Source organism: Hippocampus bargibanti, linkage group LG06 (assembly GCF_051943395.1).
Source record: "Hippocampus bargibanti isolate YZ-2025 linkage group LG06, ASM5194339v1, whole genome shotgun sequence".
In the NCBI taxonomy this organism is placed as follows: Eukaryota; Metazoa; Chordata; class Actinopteri; order Syngnathiformes; family Syngnathidae; genus Hippocampus; species Hippocampus bargibanti.
This window is the reverse complement of record NC_142739.1, coordinates 16,886,451-16,906,125: the sequence shown is the minus strand read 5'-3', so window position 1 is coordinate 16,906,125 and position 19,675 is coordinate 16,886,451. Positions and strand designations below refer to the sequence as shown.

General features: G+C 42.4%; 1 protein-coding gene across 6 annotated transcripts in view; it reads right to left on the bottom strand.

The window, feature by feature from the left end:
* The window catches only part of cobl (cordon-bleu WH2 repeat protein), a 63,246-nt gene that overhangs the window by 11,725 nt on the left and 31,846 nt on the right, over nucleotides 1-19,675 (bottom strand). For all 6 annotated transcript variants that reach the window (XM_088997998.1, XM_088997996.1, XM_088998000.1 and 3 more), the window contains 5 exons: nucleotides 11,091-11,652; nucleotides 7,579-7,722; nucleotides 4,914-5,205; nucleotides 2,819-2,916; nucleotides 890-1,030 (listed from right to left, as the gene is read on the bottom strand). In XM_088997998.1, the coding sequence (XP_088854124.1) occupies nucleotides 890-1,030; nucleotides 2,819-2,916; nucleotides 4,914-5,205; nucleotides 7,579-7,722; nucleotides 11,091-11,652 (1,237 nt within the window). The remainder of the gene's footprint in view (nucleotides 1-889; nucleotides 1,031-2,818; nucleotides 2,917-4,913; nucleotides 5,206-7,578; nucleotides 7,723-11,090; nucleotides 11,653-19,675) is intronic.

The following is a 19,675-nucleotide window of genomic DNA, read 5'->3' as shown; positions in this document are numbered from 1 at the left end:
TGCGCGCGCACATACACACACGCGCGCGCGCACATACACACACGCGCACGCGCGGCCACTTTTCAACAAAATATCAGAATGTATTATTTAAAATAACTTTGTGATAGTACTCACCGTTAACATGGATGGTTTTCCGTTCCTCGTGTTTGGTAAAAATCCAGGAAAACGATCGGAATGGAATTCAATTTGCCGGTCCAGAGGCAAAGTTACTGCTAGCTACCCTGCACACGGCTCATAAGCTTCCACACTTGCTATCGATGCTAACGTTAACATGGGGCTTGTTAAAATGTCACTGACATTCGACTGTTTCATCGATGGTATTGTTTCATTGCAAATTAGAATCAGAACATTTTCTCTCCTCTAATGCTCCGGTGCATTAACGCTGAAGTGCACTAGTTGGGCTCATTTAAAGGGGCGTTTACCTGTTTCAACATGACGGCCACTATCATCCAATCAACATGGCGCTTTCGACCATTCTAGGTCAGTGTCATCCAATCAAAATTGCGCTTTCCGCCAACTGCAGCCCCAACGGGAAATGAACGACGAAAAAAACGACAATATGTATTATAATATGTAATATTTATCGGCGAGCCATATGCAATCATCAAAAGAGCCATATAAGAGCCATAGGTTCCCGACCCCTGGGGTAGGGGGTCACATATGCTCATGCAGACCTGCACACATGCAAATCTTCTCAGTAAAAACAGGAAGCATTTTTAACTAAACTAAAACAAAAATCAGTTTTTATGGGCATGATTTGCTTCTGGAAGGATTTATTCTATTTCCAATGATTTCAACGGTAGAAATAAGTGTGCTTGATCCTGAAGCTGATGTAGTGTAATCAGCGCAGATCACACACTAGTGCACCTTGGCTGTTTGTTTGTCTTACCTTGATGATCTGCTAACTCCATCGCAGTGAGTTTTGTTGCCATTTTGTCTTTAACAAGAGGTTTATAGTCTTCCAGCATTTCATCAATGGCAGTTACAGGGACATTCATGTCCATGGCAGATACTGGCACACGGTGAATCGCTGTTGAAATGCAATTACATTACTTGGAAAAGACCAATACCATAAAGGATGGCAAGACATACAACAACCACTAAGGACATTTACAGTCCACTGAAGTGTAACAATTTTGATTCATTAGTCACAGACCCAGTTGTCATGAACATTGATCAATTTTATGCTTTGATCAATGTTTTATAATAATCCATTTCATTTCTAAGCGCCTTTCAAAACTCTCAAGGTCACTTTACAGCAGGGGTGGGGAACCTTTTTGACTAAGAGAGCCATAAAAGTAAAATATTTAGAAATGTTTTTCAGCGAGAGCCAGACGCACGAGCGCGCGCGCACATACATACGCTCGCGTGTGTGCGCGCGCACACACACACACGCGCGCGCGGCCACTTTTCAACAAAATATCAGAATGTATTATTTAAAATAACTTTGTGATAGTACTCACCGTTAACATGGATGGTTTTCCGTTCCTCGTGTTTGGTAAAAATCCAGGAAAACGATCGGAATCAAATTCAATTTGCCGGTCCAGAGGCAAAGTTACTGCTAGCTACCCTGCACACGACTCATAAGCTTCCACACTTGCTATCGATGCTAACGTTAACATGGGGCTTGTTAAAATGTCACTGACATTCAACTGTTTCATCGATGGTATTGTTTCATTGCAAATTAGAATCAGAACATTTTCTCTCCTCTAATGCTCCGGTGCATTAACGCTGAAGTGCACTAGTTGAGCTCATTTAAAGGGGCGTTTACCTGTTTCAACATGACGGCCACTATCATCCAATCAACATGGCGCTTTCGGCCATTCTAGGTCAGTGTCATCCAATCAAAATTGCGCTTTCCGCCAACTGCAGCCCCAACGGGAAATGAACGACGAAAAAAACGACAATATGTATTATAATATGTAATATTTATCGGCGAGCCATATGCAATCATCAAAAGAGCCATATATGGCTCGCGAGCCATAGGTTCCCGACCCCTGCTTTACAGTCACAGGATCAGTTTTTCTGCGGGTGAGCAGCGGCAGCCACACGCGCCAGCGTTCACTCAACCCGGAAGTAACTCAAATAGTATTCCAAACATTAATATCCCATTTCCCATAGGAAACCAATAAAATGAGAATAATCAGTTCCGGGGTCCCCATAAAACATGATTTTATACTAAATAAGGCTTAAAACTACACATAATATACCTTATCCTTATTTTATGTATAATAAATGTGCTGTGGTATTATAATTAAAGAAATAAACTGTACTGTATAATAAAGTTGTTTTATTCACCTTTGTGATGGTCGATAGCTTGATGGAATGGATAGCTTTTTGCATAAAGTGTCTCAAGGAGCTCTGGGTGGGATATCTTGGAAGTTGTGATATTGCAACAGATGCAGGCACACACTAGAAACTTCATTCATAGCTGGTTCCCTTGCTTGTATCTTCTCTTTAAATTGTACAGATGACTTGTGGGGGTTATTTGTGGAGCCTGATGGATGGGATATTTTAACCTTGCAGTCTGCACTCTGCCATTGAACTATCAATAAAGTTGAAACAAGTCCAAATTTCAATGTTTTCTATCTACTTTCTAACCATTTCACTTTGTTTTTTTGTTTTTTCTTTCACTTTTTTTTGTTTATTTTGCTTGTTTCGTGTGTGCGTGTTTACATTTGATCATTCTTCACACTCAACTATATTTAAATATGAGTAATTGATACCAAAACAGATAATTTAGTAAGAGTGAGAATATTTGAAGAAAGTCAGATTGTTAAATTACATCAGAATATCACACTGTGGCTTGCTACCTCACCTGAATCGTCTGCTTCCATTTGTATCTGATGGAGCCATTTATATTTCTCTTCAAAGGTGCTCTTTATGTTTCTTGACTTTGCCTGGAGGTAGCTTTGACTGAGGACAGTACACAAAAATAAAAATCAGTAGAAAACACACTTATTGCATCTTGCATTCATATGTGATGATGGCATGTGGATACCTATAATAAGATCCAGCCCCAATTGACACATTTGATTTTCATACATTCAGAACTTTGTGTGCAGTTCAAATTTCAATTTGCTTTGAAAAGAAGGTTAAAAAGACCATTCCCATGAGATACTAGCAATTCAGCCACAACAAGAAAGCCAAATCCAATCGAAGTTCAAGCTTCAAAAGAACTTGGGAAGGGCTGTCTTCTTAACGCAGAAAAAAAAAGTTTGCTTTCCTGGAACACTCACCAGACAAAAGCATCAGTGCCGGGGTTCATTAAATCTTGATGAATGAGATCATTGATGCTAAATTCCCATTCTGGGCACATTATCACACACATTTGATTTCATGAAAGTGATATTTGCTTTCCATGAAGGCCCTTGATTTAGGACAGAATACAGCAGCCATGCTATACCACATTTGGGTATGAAACTAAAGACATGACATGATGAGAATTAAATCGAGCAAAAAATAAGAATAAACCAAAAATATAACTGCTGACACTTCTATCAATGAGCTGTGATGAGTAACTCTTCAGATATAAATTACTGGCATGACACAAATCACCAAATCCAACTGTCTCGTTTTTAACAGCAAAACTGTTGGGCAGTCGAAATATTTGACAAAGTGACCCAGCAAATCACCTAGCTAACATCATCCCTCCAGTGAAGAATGGTCGACTGCTCCCTTATGCTGGGAGGATATTTTTCAGTGGCAGGATTGTGGGAAAGACAAATGCATCTATGTAAACGTATTCACTGATGTCACGGTTCCCCGTGATAAGTGCCGTTTTGCGGATCAACTGTACAGCATGCATCAGTTATTCCTCTTCTGAGGCTTATGTTTACATCCTGTTATTTGGTTAATGACAATGTAACACTCATCTTTCTCGAACATTACTCCTGCAGAGGAGATGGAGGTGCTTGATTTAAATAGATACATCTGCAATACAAGTCGAAAACTTGGTTAAGCAACAGAATCAATCCCTACAAGAAAAAGGAGGATTTCTCAATTGACTAATACAGTCCTGTAAATTATTTAGCAAATACAATTAGTAGAGTAATGGGCACCACAGCATCAGATTGTATAAGGTGGGGACAATGTTCCCCTAACTTGGTTGGCATTCTTAAGTCGCAAACGGCTTCACAAACACAATTGTCAAATATTAGAGGCTTTGCCTATTTTATAGTACTACTGTGTCTTTCTCTTTTGTTAGCTGCTCGTTTTTTCCTCTGTGTCTGATGTCGCTCTGCTCCGCGTTTGTGCCCACATTTTTATCCAGCTGTGCCACAAACAAGCATAAAAGCTGTTTTATTTTGTAATTTTATTTTTGCCTTTGTGGGGTCACTGTTTGCGTGAGAATTATGCATGGATGTGTGTGGTGATTTTCCGATGGTATGCCTGCGTGCAACTCACATTTACACCCAGGTAGAGAGCGGCAAGCGTGCACACAATGTGGAAACTACAGTAAAACAAGGATGACAAACAAAACAGTGCCGGTGTTTGAGCAACATTAAAACTTCTTTGCTGGCTAAAAGGGCCAACCTTGTAAAAAAGTGAAGTGTATTTTGTATTTTTTTTATCCATTTAAGATGATGGTCAATCAAAATATTTATTCATGTGAAAACACTGTGGTGACGAAAAGGTGAACTGCAAAGTTAATTGAAGCAATTTTTCAGATGAAAAGGCCCAAGCAAACATGGGGAGTAAAGGACCAAATGGGTGTATTCGGCATCTTGCTTGATTTGCAGGTTGATTTTTGTTTCATCTTAACCAGAGTACCAAGACTGCCCAGTATGCCTTGGGAAACAATTCAGACTGTACAAACAAACATTATTAAGCGTCGCAGATAAAACCAGACAGACCTTAATTCTACTTTGGTCAATCACACTTTCTCAAATCATGTTTCATGACTTATTTACCCATGATTTGATCCTTTATCACTGTCACAGGAAATGTCTTGGACAGGCCTCTGCAGTTGCTCTCTTGTAGCTCCAAAACCTCGATCAAAAAACAAACTCCCATCTGGGGATGTAGGATGGGCGACGCATGGGGAGCTCACCAGGCCTGAGTCCTCACCATCTACAATTCCCTCTGAAGCGGCATAACCCTGATCTGGCAAACTGCTGCCACTGCTGCTTTTTCCCAGGGATAATGTCTCAGGTTCAGGGTCCTGGACATTGGCTGTCACACCCTTTACAGAATGCAGCCAAGCTGAAAGAAAAAGAGTTGTTACTCACAGGACCAAATAGTTTGGTGTCATTTCTTGAGGCTAACCCGGCTAACCCGGATTTCTTGAGGCTAACCCGGATTTTTCCCCCAAAGCCCATCCAAAGTTGAGGGGGGTGTTAGACAATGGTTAGATAAACACACACACACACACACACACACACACACACACACACACACACACACACACACACACACACACACACACACACACACACACACACACACACACACACACACACACACGCACGCACACACACAGAGACACACACACAGAGACACACACAGTGAGACCTCAACTTACGAACACCTTATATTACGAACTTTTCGTCTTACGAACGTCAAATTTATGAAAATTAAACCTTATAACAAGCACTATTTTCATATTACACATCCACCACGGCTAGAACACCAAAGCACACGACCTTCGGATCTGGCGGAGTGATCTTCGGCGGAAGCACACGACCGAACAGTGCTCCAGCCGGCGCTACTTTCCACACCCCCTCTCTCTGAATTCACACCTCCATCGCCTCCGAGGAGCTTTTTGCAGATGATTTTACTATTATGGAACCGGAAAATAAACACCACAGGTTCGTGTTCAGCCTCAGTTCAAATGTGGTGCGTTACTATGAATAAATTGAAGAAACTACCAGCCGTACACGTCTACTATGCTCTGTTTATTTGTCATCCAGTTGGGGTGCGTTCAGGTTCGAGAATAGCGCACGACTTCTTATGACTCTAGGCTGTTAGGAAAGCATTGTCTAACTCAATGAGCAGGGACAAAACAAACACTTGCCAATGTTTCTGTGTTGCTACACTTGCATCTTGACAGGGGGTGCCCCCTGTCAAGATGCGATAGAAGTGATTGTGATTGGCTAAAGGGTAGAGTCATGTGTCATGGTAAGTCAATCAGAGCTAGTGTTTTCACACACACCGGAACAGCGTGTGAATAGTCACGCTAAATTGTCACGTGCGAGTTGACAGCTGGGGCGGGGCCGCCGCTCGCGACACTTCAATTTCATTTCATTTCAACGAGTCACTGTCACCTCACCAGTGACATGATTACGACGAAAGTGCATCGCTGTGTCTTGTGCTGGCAAATCCAACAGTTTGCTTTGCACAAGGTGATTGTTAGGTGCGATCGCGTACGTTTGTTGCTTTCCGGTTTCCGATCGCGAGTGTGCCATTTTATTCGCCCCGCCCGCCTTCTTTTGTCGCGTTTTATTCCGCGCTGCTGTGATCAACATTGCATCAACAGTGGACATTGAAAGAAAGGGACATGGTATACGTCGGTTTGCTTTCATCATAAGAACAAGGTCAAGTGGCAGAAATTGCGAACAACAAAGCTATAGCCTGGCAGAGGGCGAAGAAAATCTCTCCACCAACCGAAATGACTGCCACCTGATTCACACGTCACTTCTGAACCGTAGGATAATTACATCACGCACAGCGAGAAGTTTGAAACAACCTCCGAGAGATAGAGATGAAGTTTTTTGAAAGGAAAAGCCTCCCTTCAAAGACAACAAAAGATCCATGCTGGAGTTTCTCACAACACCATATAAATTGGATCACATTGGGGTGTATAGAGAAGAATAATTGTTGTAATTGTCCAACACGTGGTTGTCTCATGTTTAGACTGAGACCTGGAGATGCAGACAAGCCCCAATGTCTGGTGGGGGAATTGGTGATGATCTGAGGATACTTCAACAAGGCTGAAGTCAGGTAGATTCATCGTTACGAAGGGAACATGGAAAGTAATCCTTGAAAGAAAGTTAATGCCTGACAATGTTCTCCAACACTCAGAACTTTTTTTCCCCAAGAAGGACTCCCAAAAAACGAAAGAAGATCAAGGTGAGGAGGAAGGACCATCATATCAACACTCTTTTATGGCATGTTCAATCTCCAAACCTGAATTGTATGGAAAATTCCTGGACTGTGATGAAGAAGAAGAGGGCTTCGAAAATAAAATGAAGCGTAGGTGCTTGATAGATAGTCAGTCAACAGCAATGTGAAAAATGGATGCAGGACAGGCCAAGATGGCTGGAAACTAGGGTTACTCTACCAAATATTAAAATTTTAATACCTCCCAAGTAAAAAAAATCATTTGAATTTGTCATTTTAGTTTTATTGGACGTCTGAAATAGCATAGGTAGTATGTAGAATTAAAAAAAAAAAATCACATAACTGTAAATAGTCAAATCAAGCGAAACTGAACATTTTGGAGTTTTTTTCCAGTGTGTGTGTGTGTGTGTGTGTGTGTTTCCGTTCAGTCAAACTATTCGGTGGGGGTTGTGGAAGTGTGTGTGTGTGTGTGTGTGGGGAGGGATTAAACAAATAATTCGTCCACATGGCACCTACGCTGTGAAGCGCCTTCCTCATCTTCGACGGTGCTCTGTGGGGCAGTGCTTTCTGAAGGTGAGAACAGAGGATGGGTTGAGAGGTTAGGGTGTTCCCAGGCTGGTGATCGACGAGGCTTGGGTGGAGCTGGGTGACTAGTTGTTCCTGGAAGGTAAAGGCACACGGGAAATATCAATGTACTAGTCAATAGGAGGTAATATTATCTCTTCTCTACAAACATCTATGATGCTCGAAATACAATAACTAATTTCAAGGTACTGGGAATTGAAGTTGAACCAGTTCAAAATTTCATGATACCCCTCCCTGCAGGGAATTAGAATACTGATTCTCATGTTGTTTGTTCAATTCCAGGGTAAAACTCTACTTCGATTATGTTTTATTATTGTCATTTTTATCCTCTTATGAAACATATTTTTGAAACCAAAGGGAAACATTTTACAAATAAATTCATGGTTGTGCTATGGGCTCACCAGATTCACGCATAGTGGCTAATTTATACATGAAAGAGATGGAGAAACAGGCTCTCACATCCTTCCCGGGGACAAAACCTCTTAGATATGTGGACGCCACTTTTGTCAAAATTAAAAAACAAGAAATGCAATCCTTCACAGGTCACCTCAACTCAGTAGATATCAATATTAAATTTACTTGCGAGGACATTAAAGAGAACCAACTAGCCTTTTTGGATTGTAAAGTAATTATAAAAGAGGACAGAGCGCTAAAAACAGAAGTCTTTAGGAAAGCCACGCACGCTGACCAATACTTACTTTTCGAATCTAACAACCCTCTACAACACAAACTAGGAGTTATTAGAATCCTCCAGCTTAGGGCTAAACTAATACCTACAAGCGTCGAAGGTAGAGAAAAGGAGTCAAAACATGTCAGGAAGCACTCACTAACTGAGGGTACCCACAGTTAGTGCTCTTTTAAAGGACAACCGACATCTCCGGTCAAGTTTGTAAAATGGCTTCAAATGACTTCTACTGAGCGTATTTTACAAAGATTCCACCGCATATAGGTGTATTTTACGTTTTAAGACTCACGCTGAATATTCAGGAAGTCTTGTTTTTGAGTTGGTGACGAGTCCGTACGTGACGTCACGGAAGGAACGTCCCTGACCGAAAAAAAGACACATTGTAGCAGTCCTTTCATCATGTCAATGTTTTTTGCTGTACTTGTTTGGTCTGAAAACCTCGTGTTGCACCAAAAAGCCGCCATAAGAGGGCGACCAAGCTCCATGGAAGGAATTTATCAGCCTGTGGAAACGGGCTGACTAATTCCCTACACGGCTTTGTCACCATGTTCTGCCTCCCTTGGATGCGACATTTCCCACCCCTGATGCCTCAGAATGACACAGAATAAAATCTTTAATCGATTGCAAACATGTATGCTTTCTTCTTCAGAACTATTTGAATCATATTCATAACTGGATGTGTAACAAGAAAACATTCTCCGAATCTGAAGCCATTGTTTTGATTCTCCAGCAATGCAAGACGTCTTGGCCTGACTTGGACACGTTAAGTCACTTTTATTGGTGTTTTGCATTTGAATAAAAATATCATCCTGCGTGTTTTGGGTATTTTTGATGCTATAGAACGTTTTTCTGATTTCAGTTAGGAAACAAAAAAGTGACGTTGGTTGTCCTTTAACAAATGTCAAAAGAATAGGGAATGAAACCAACAATTCTGAAAAATTCTATTAAAAGCAGAGGAGTAGCAGTACCTGACATTGCAGGGGTTTCTGAAAAACTATGAGTGCTTTGGCAACACAAAATTCCTAGTTACAGTAAAGTCTCGTTATATCGATATTCAAGGGAGTCCGAAAAAATATCGATATAACCGGGACTATCGATATATCCGACCCTGTTTGCATGTAATTTTCTCCATGCGTGCATAGAAATAGTATCGATATAACCAGGACTATCGATATATCCGATATCGATATAACGAGACTTTACTGTATTTCAAACCAATAAACACTAAGGCAAAAATTAGTGCAAACAAAAGATAGGCTGCCAAATGAAAAACAAAGTACAGCCTATCTTTGGATGCACTAATTTTTGCCTTAAAAAATGAAAATTGTCAAGAGCAGTACATTGGGGAGACTAAACAAATTCTCAAAAAAAGACTATCAACATCGCAGGGATAATACTAGTGCGCCTCAATCGGCAGTACATATGCACCTAAAAGCTAGCAACCACTCATTTGATGACAATGAGGTTAAAATCTTAGCAAAAGAACATAGATGGTTTGAAAGGGGAGTAAAAGAAGCGATTCTCATAAAACAACAAAATCCTTCATTAAACCAGTCTGGTGGGGTGAGGTTCAATTTGGATCGTTCATATAAAAGCCTGCTTAGGCAAAACAGGTTAGGCAACTTTCGTAATGCTCATGAGGTGATACCGGTCGAAGGGGGGCAATCAGGCCAGTCGTTAGTCAGAACGACAGGAACTATCAGTGGAGCAGCGGCAGAGAGTAGTCCTCTGCTCGCCCCAACCCAAGAGCAGGGACCTATCATAGCAGAGTCCGGCACCGCCATGTCTGGACAGGGATATATATATATATATATATATATATATATATATATATATATATATATATATATATATATATATGTAGAGGGCCTAAACTACCAGTAAGTCTTTAGTTTGTTGATGAAATTTCTTGGATAAGAAGCGAAACGTCCGACACCTTCAAAGAAGTACAGATGACGGCTGAAGAAACCTTTTCATCGATTATAAATGAAATGTACATTATTATTATTATTATTATTCTTGTGCCGGTCCCAAGCCCGGATAAATACAGAGGGTTGTGTCAGGAAGGGCATCCGACGTAAGAGCTTGGCCAACACAAACATGCGGATCAAACCTCTAAAGATGGAGGACACTGATTTGCTGTGGGGACCCCTTGAAGGGAAAAGCCGAAAGGAAAAGATTATTATTATTATTATTATTATTATTATTATTACCCCCAATGAATGGTGTATTTTCAAACTTTGTCCATATGTAAGGTGCACCGGACAACAAGGCGCGCCTTCAATGAATGAAAAAAGTTCCAAATATAATATATATATTTTTTTAAAGGTTTTCCAAATGTAAGGCACACCACATTCTAAGGCAAGATCTTAGTGATCAAACACAGAAATTCCTTTGAACATATTCTGAATGTTTCCCTAGCAGAAGCAAAAAATTGTAAATCATAAATGATGGAAGTTAAATCCCAATGTGGTCAAATTGTTCCATGACAATCTCCATAACGGGGATTATGAAAACGCTAACATGAGTAAATAGTCCTTGATTACATATCACTAGTATCTGTAGTTTTAGAAGGGAAAATTGTCCTGTGTTAAAATTGTCCGACAGTAAAATGTAAATGACAGAGTAATCGCTATTTAAAGCACCACTTCAATCATGACCCAACAAAGGTGCACAATTGAAAGCCCAATCTATTTGCAACTCATTTCATGCTGGTTTTGTACCTTGTTGTGTTTTGATGTGCTGTGTTCATATTTACCCATTCTGCCGTATCTGTTGTTTTCAACTTCATCCAGTTTAAGGTTAAGGGCTGACTCACTCACTTCTCTTGAGATCCTATTGTTAACCTTATCTAATTCCTTAATTTTGGTACTGGAACTTTTTGTCGGGAGTTTGCTACGCACTGATCCACTCGCACTGCTGCTAGTGAGGGTACTGTAATGGGAAAAAATGTCATCTGTGTCAAGATCCGAATCTAGGCCGTGGCTGAGTTCCGAGCTGGAGTCCTGAAGACCTTGACTGTCGGCAGTGCTGCTGCTTGGAGTTGGGGAGGCACTGATGGGTGCAGCAGTGAAAACAGATGGAGGGTGAACCTTAACCTTCAAGGATTGTGGCTTCACTGTTGATTTTACAGCAGCAGAAGTGGTTGACTGGGACATCTTTGTGCAGAAGGCTGAAGAATTTGTTTCATTTGCTTGGCTATCAAGGGTGGAAGTTGCTGAAGTAAGTGTGCCATAAGGGTCTGGGGTAATGGAATCCGGGGTCACGGGAGGGGCTGGAGCTTTTCTTTTCCTCTGATGGCATTCTGAGACAGAGCCATTCTGATGGAAAACAGTGAAAAAAGGAGAAAATAAATGATCGCGGTCCCTACCACAAAGTGCTGGTAAGGCAATGGAGATCAAGTACCTTTTTTTCATTTGTTTTTATTTCATTGGGGCACTGAACATTAATCAACACAAGCAGTACTCAAGTACACCACCGCAATAGCCCAGGACAAACTACATTTGAAATTCTTGACTCTAGAGTCCAAAACTACGATTCTAATGTATATGTAGAAGACGGGTGTTATACTCATTTATGGATTTTGGGGGAAACCATATAAATGTTTAATTCCCTCCACAAATTAGATACACAGAGAACAACAAATTGATGACTAATTAGTTTTAAAATAAAAATGACTGTTGTTGTGGATTACATATGACAATTTGAAATTTTGGTTCAAAGTTTCATAAGCCTCGCGCAACTTGACACATAAAATGATGCGGCAGGCAAGATCTGGCCTCCAGGCCTTGACTTTAGAAAATTAATAAAACACAAGTCAATAGGAATTAGCAAAACAAAATAAGACAAGTAACAAAATATCTTTTAAAAAAACAACTTTTTCGGCTGGTAGATTATGGTAATGAAACAACAATCCAGTGATAAATTATCCTTCCCATCCTGTTGCAAATTTACTTCCAGATTTTTTTTGTCTGACTCTCCATTGTTTTAACCTTTTTCATATTGTATATTTTGTTCTGCAAACCATTCAGTTTGACAACATAATCACCACATTATTTCAGCTAACTTTGGATTGTGCGTTGTTTTTTTTAGGGGGGTGCTCTAATGAATATACATTATGAACAATAGCAGCAATCAGGGCCGAGTCAAGTTGTTATCTTTCAGCTAACTTTGGAATTGCATACCACTATCCAAGTAGCTTCCACTGCTACATTTTATGCTCACTTTTAAACTTTCAGGGGCAATGTGATTGATTATTTTTGATGATTTTCTTTTCTTTTTTAAAGATCCCGAATGCCTTTTGTTGTGGCTACAATGACATGTCCAAAGATGTCCAAAACAAAAAAAACAGCCCATCCAAGCATCTGTCAGCTCTGATAACCAGAGTGGATAGTGCTTATATTCTCACAAATAATTAGCAAACAGCCATCGAGGAAACACAGTCCATCCTTTTATGTTCGCTGTGAATCAAAATTGTTGGGAGTATTTTTTTTAGGTCTATACTGATAGCAAAATATGCAGCAGACATAAGCTCAAAAGAGGTTGGAATATAGTGTTTATGTCTCCTTTGGTGCTTTATTGGCTCATTGGATGATGGAAACGTTTATTTTCGAAATGTTAAACTTCAAATTGCAACTATCGTTTATGTGTGTGTGTGTGTGTGTGTGTGTGTGTGTGTGTGTGTGTGTGTGTGTGCGAGAGAGTGTGTGTGCGCATAAAACTAATTCATCAGTCTGTGAAATGAGACTCAACTATCAAGTAATTAAAACCAAGTAGAGTATTGGCAAGCATCTGAGTGTTCATATAGCAATGCCAACATTCCTCTTAAATTTCCCCCAAAAAACAAACATTATAACGTCTGCCAGTGGTCCTATTAATTTGATGAAGTACCCCTTTGACTCTAATTTATTTGATAACTGTGAAGTATCATATTTATGGTAAGAACATGGAGCAGGGCTGATTTGTAATGCACTCCTGCTAAATGACAATGTTCTAATGTTGAACCATTGATCATAGTAAGAGGTGAATTTACAGGGCACTGATAAATGGGTTGTCAGATGGGATAAAATTGAAATGATGTAAACTGGCAAACAAATTAAGCAGTTAAAACACTGCATGATCTGTCTTACAAAAATTGCAAGCAATGATCAATGTAATGACAGCAAAAAGGTAAAATAAGGTTACGGAGAACCACGGGACAAAATGCTGTTCATACTTGCTTTTTTAAATCTAAGGTACATGGGACGGGAGGGTCAATGGATTGGACGAACGGTTGGGTCTTCATGAAGTCAGTTATCTATGATACAATGTGAAGGACTACGGGCAGGTTTCAACAACTTTCGAAGGGAACCCCGTTACTTCTGAATTCAACTCTCCCACAACAAGCCTGAAGCTGCATGCATTGTTTCATCATGCAGCAGGACAAGATGGAAAGACAACTGAATGAACTCACTGTGTGGCATACAGTACTATGTAAATCTATATGGCCCCAAACTGGTTGTCTTTCTCCCTTCGCGGTCCCCCACTCATCTGCCTCACTTGCATTCTTACATACATGATTACTGTCACATACCAGTGGATGTGGGTCAAAGTTGAAGCTGAAATGGATGACTGACTTTACAATGAAGTCAAATGTACGTATGTCGTGCGTGCACGTTTCTGTCAAAGCATGTTTTTGAATGCTCCCTGAAGAGCACAAGATAATCAGCAAAACTCACACAATGCTGCTCTTTTTAATCTGATGGGCATAACATTTTAAATTTGGGCACAAAGCGACCAACAGTTCTTGAACACATTCGATTGCAACATTGAAATTGCAGAAACACCTCAAAATGAGTTTACATTAAATTTGCATGTGTTTCCTCTCTCCCATGGGATACGTTATGGTCTTCATTGACAGTGAGAAACAGCACCCGAGAACATGGGTGAGTTAGAAAAGGGAATGTGTGTTTTTGCAAAAGCGGTGAAAGGGCCCCAACAGTACGGTTTGCCGTGTCTGTTAAATTTTCCACTCTATGGGTTGAGAGGCAAAGGGCCCCATGTACAAGCATGTTGATCAGATAGGACCACCCATGGAGGCTTCAACCTGGTGGCGTGACCATTCATCTCTTGTTTTGAGGCACCCTTGATGGGTGAGGAGCTTTGTGCCAAGGCAACATGACAGCCCTTATATGGAATGTGAAATAAAGTATGTGCCTGCAAAACAGACTTACACTGTAAACATTCGGTATATACAATATGTGTACATCAGCTTGAATGAATGAATGAAGCACCATATAAAAAAATAATATAGGCTACATCAGCTCAGTTTAAGCATTCAAAAATGAAGCACATCAAGAAAAGATCACCCTGAAACAGAAAATGCTTGGTTATGAGGGGATTCTGCAGAATGTCTCAAACCTGTGAAGGGTACAACAACAAACCCAAAGTCTTCCGATGAAGAATTCTAGACTAAAATGTGCTAATCAGTGTCAATGCAAAACACAGGTCAGGCGTCCCAAAAAAGGATACGGACCTTATACAGCTAAATTACAAAATGTATTCAAGTTATCAAATTTGAGAATTTGTTTGAGGGAAAGGTTACCAATTTAGTGCATGTCTGCTTAATTACCTTGAATAATATTATTTGCTTTAAAGAAGTAATGATATGCAAATATGTCAAGACAACAGTTGCAGCTGCTGGTCATTCAAATGAGAATCTCAATTTTTCCGCCTCGGAAAGCTGATCCAATCACTGTGTAGAAGCAGTGCATCCAGAACAGTCCACTGTCCCAAGGAGGCCCAGGGACGCTGGGCAAGATAAAGCCCAGCAATTGTCCAATGAGCGTTCAGGTTTGCACAGGAGATCAACCCACTCTACAATGCAAGTAGACGCTCAGCGTCTGACTGTATAAAAGCATTGTGGCGCTACAGGGATGAATGAGAAGCACGTCGCACAAGGTAGCTGGAATAAGTACCGTATTTTCCGGTGTACAAGGTGCACCGGAGTATAAGGCTCACCCCCAATGAAAGGTGTATTTTTAAACTTTTTCCATATATAAGGTGCATTGGACTATAAGCCGTAACTTTAATGAATGAAGAAAGTTTTTCAAAGACAGTGATACTTTGGTTGACGAACTTAATTGGTTCCCAGAGTGTGTAAGGTGAAAACAGTGTACCCCAAAAATTAATTTCCCATAAGAAACCATTAAAATAAGAATAATCCGTTCCCAGGTCCCCATAAAACAATGTTCTACTTTCTAATTTTCTAAGCCTTAAAACTACACAAAATGTACCTTATTTTATGTATAATAAATGTGCTATGGTATTTCATTAAAGAAATAAACTGTACTATATAATAAAGTCGTTTTATTGACCTTTGTGATGGTCGTTGATGGCTTGATGGAATGGAAGTGGCCGGTTTCATCAGCATTAAACACTTGATGAGGAACGTAGCCTTTCACCATCTTGAGGAATGATTCATTGTAGGTGCTTTCTCTGCAATAATTTTACCTAGTTTCTCATCAATTGTGTTCTGTTTAGCTGGGATGATAGCTTTCTGCATCAAGTGTACAGATGGATTGTGCGGGTTATTTGTATAGCCTGATTGATGGGAATTTTAACCTTGCAGTCTACACTCTTTCTTTGAACTATCAAAGTTGAATGAAACTAGTCCAAATTTCGCTGTTCTCTATCCATTTTGACCCTCTCTACCGTCTGGCTGTCTCTTTAATGTTTAAACCACCTCCCCTCACTGCTGCGTTCTTGACCAATCACGTGGCTTTAACCGAAGACAGGGGGCGAGGAATAGAGGACGAAAAAATGTCGGCTGCTATTTTATTTTTTGGAGAACGGTAGTGATGGGTAGATGGGGCATCCTGTATCGTTTCGACAGTGACACAATGTATTGACACTGTGTTGCTGAATACTGTTGCTAAATACTGACACCTGGTGGACTTGCAGGAAACATTTGTCAGGGTCATTTGGCACTGATCTGTCAAATCAATGTTATCCAATTCCATTGATTAGGCATTTGCATTCACATTTTTTTTTTACATAAACGTAATTTCATTTAAAAAATCTTTGATATTCGAGATGCAATTGACAAATTAAGTGAGCATTTGTCTGAATGCCTAAGTAAAAGTGTTGTGAATGACAATGGACTCATTGTAATTTAAGATTTTTATTTAAAGAAATAGTTTCTGCAGCGTTTTGTTATTCAGTCTATTTCTTTTTTTAGGCAATTTCCCCCGCCTTTGAGAAGATCTTCTCACAAGGCACTGAAGAAGCCAGTGTGAACAACACCTGTGTGGCCTATATAAATAGGTGAGGGAACGTTGCCTCCATGGACTTCCAGTATAAGAGCAGGACTTCCGTGCGTGCAACGTGTCCTGACATACAGCGCTGCACCTCTGAGTGTGCATAAACAGTGGTTCCGGTAGTGGTCACGTGACTTTCTAAAAGCGGTACGCGCACCGACACGGGGTTTGCCCTGGAAGCTCGGCGCACGCATCGACGCCTCAGTGTCGCTGGACCCGTCACTAGAGAACGGGCTCGTTCACAAACGACACATCACTCATTGTGGCGCTCTGTATGTATCCTGAAAAATAGTTCGTATGTCAAGGTAAAATGTTCATAAATTTGACGTTCGTAAACCGAAAAGTTTGTAAGCCAAGGGGTTCGTAAACCAAGGTATCACTCTATTTTCTTTTGAGGGGCCATGAATAATTTGTAAACACTGCATAATTTCTCTAAATAGTTTAGAAACAGAAAAAATATCAATATTGCTGTCACATCCACTTGGCTCATCCCTCCAAACCGGGTGGGCCGCCAGGGGGCGTCCATTGAAGGGGGGGCACTGTCACATCCTAATTGGCGTCAGGTGCGCGCCCCTCCCCTCCCTGCTCGCCGGGCTCGCTCACCTGATTCCAATCCCACTGATTGTGCCTTCTGGCTATAAAAGCCACCCGATTTCGCTTGGTTTTCGCCGGTGTATTCTCTCAGTTCCTGACCTTGTCGCCTCACAGTACGCAGATTAGCTCCGCTTGGCCGTCGTGCCTGACTGTTCTGTTACCTTTTGTTTGTCCCTGCGTGTCCCAGTAAAACCCATTTTGAACTATGCTGTCTCCATCGAGTATTTTGGATCCAGCTCCCCTTTTTTCTTCGTCCTACGAGATCGGTTTCCACTCCTCATGTGGACGTGACATAAGAAACCGGCCACAAGAACCTGGCGGCCATTCGGTTCACCAAGAGACTGAATTCGCGTCGTGGGCACTGTTCCTGACCTGCCCAGGATCGCAGAACACCAAACCGGATGCCCTGTCACACATTCACGAGCCGGCAGAGAAGGAGGAGGTCATCACCAACATCCTGCCGGCGCAACACATCCTGGGCACCCTTAGGTGGGAGGTGAAGAAGAAGGTTCAGGAGGGCCAAGGTGGTAACCCGGTTCCCAAGTGTTGCCCGGTGGATCGACTATTCGTCCCCCCCGCACTGCGCGCTGAGGTGCTGCACTGGGGACACGTGTCACCCTGGAATCAACAGGATGATCCACCTTATAGCCCAGCGGTTCTGGTGGCCGGACTACAGGAAGGACGTCACGGACTACGTGAAAGCATGCCCAGCCTCCGCCTGTGGGAAGGTCTCCCATCAACCCCCGGCGGGACTTCTCCAGCCACTACCAGTCCCCTCCCGACCTTGATCCCATATCTCCCTGGACTTCGTCACAGGCCTTCCCCCTTCCCGTGGCAAGACGGTCGTCCTCACGGTGGTGGACAGCTTCTCCAAGTCGGCCCACTTCATCCCATTAATCAGGTTGCCGTCCGCCATCGAGACGGCCTAGCTCCTGGTTACCATGTCGTCCGTCTCCACGGGATTCCGGCGGACATTGTGTCAGATCGGGGACCGCAGTTCGTGTCCAAGGAATGGAAAAGTTTCTGTCGGTCCATAGGGGCGTCGGCGAGCTTGTCGTCTGGCTGCCACCCTCAGTCCAACGGCCAGACGGAGCGCAAGAACCAGGATCTGGAAGCGGCTCTCCGGTGCGTGTGCCTCCACCGTCCAGCGTCGTGGGCTCTCCACTTGCCGTGGGTGGCGTACGCACATAACACCCTGGTCTCCTCAGCCACAGGTCGGTCTCCTTTCATGTCTGCCTGTGGTTATCAGCGGCCGCTGTTCCCCACCCAAGAAAGCCAGGTGGAGGTCCCGTCCATTCAACACCACCTCAAACGGGCCCATGGGGTGTGGAAGGAGACCAGTGCCGCCCTGTCGCGCAAGGCGTCCCGGAAACAGCACATCGCGGATCGTCGTCGCCGCCGCCAGGCACCGGTCTGCCAGGTCGGGCAGGAGGGGCCGGGTGCTGGAGCTCCCTAGCTCTAGCTGGGCAGGGGCTTGCAATATCTGGTCGACTGGGAGGACTACAGGCCAGACCCATCACTCACCCGAGCGTTCCACTTGGCTCATCCCTCCAAACCGGGTGGGCCGGCAGGGGGTGTCCGTTGAAGGGAGGGCACTGTCACATCCTGATTGGCGTCAGGTGCGCGCCCCTGCCCTCCCTGCTCTCCGGGCTCGCTCACCTGATTCCAATCCCACTGGTTGTGCCTTCTGGCTATAAAAGCCACCCGGTTTCGCTCGGTTTTTGCCGGTGTATTCTCTCAGTTCCTGACCTTGTCACCTCACAGTACGCAGGTTAGTCCCGCTCGGCCGTCGTGCCTCACTGTTCTGTTTTGTTACCATTTGTTTGTCCCTGCGTGTTCCAGTAAAACCCATTTTGAACTATGCTGTCTCCATCGAGTATTTTGGATCCAGCTCCCCTTTTTTCTTCATCCTACCAGATCGTTTGCCAATCCTCGTGTGGACGTGACAATTGCGACCCTTAATGATGTGTCGGGCAGTATTACAACCCTCGAAGCAGCATGGGTGGGCAATCCCAGTCCTGGAGGGCCACTATCCTGCATGTTTTCCAACTCTCACGGTCACAGATGATTGCAATGTACAGGTTCAATATCAGCCTTCCAAAGAGCTTGGTGGTGATCTGATCATTAGAATCTGGTGTGTTTCAAAGGGAGATATGGAAAACATGCAGGATAGTGGCCCTACAGGACTGGGATTGCCTACCCTTGCTCTACCGTGACTCTCTGTCTGCAGCAGTACAATTTACATACCAGACTGAGATGCATATGGTGAGGATGCTCTTCATTATTCAGCTCCAACATTTCAACAGCAACAAGGGGGTTAGAGTTTGGCTAACTTCTTTAGGAAGAAAATTCACTTATAGGCCTTTTTTATGAAAGCTCCAGGTTTAAATGAGTTGGCCAGGAGATACGGACTCCCTTTGACTCAAAATTGCTGAATCGGTCCACCACATTT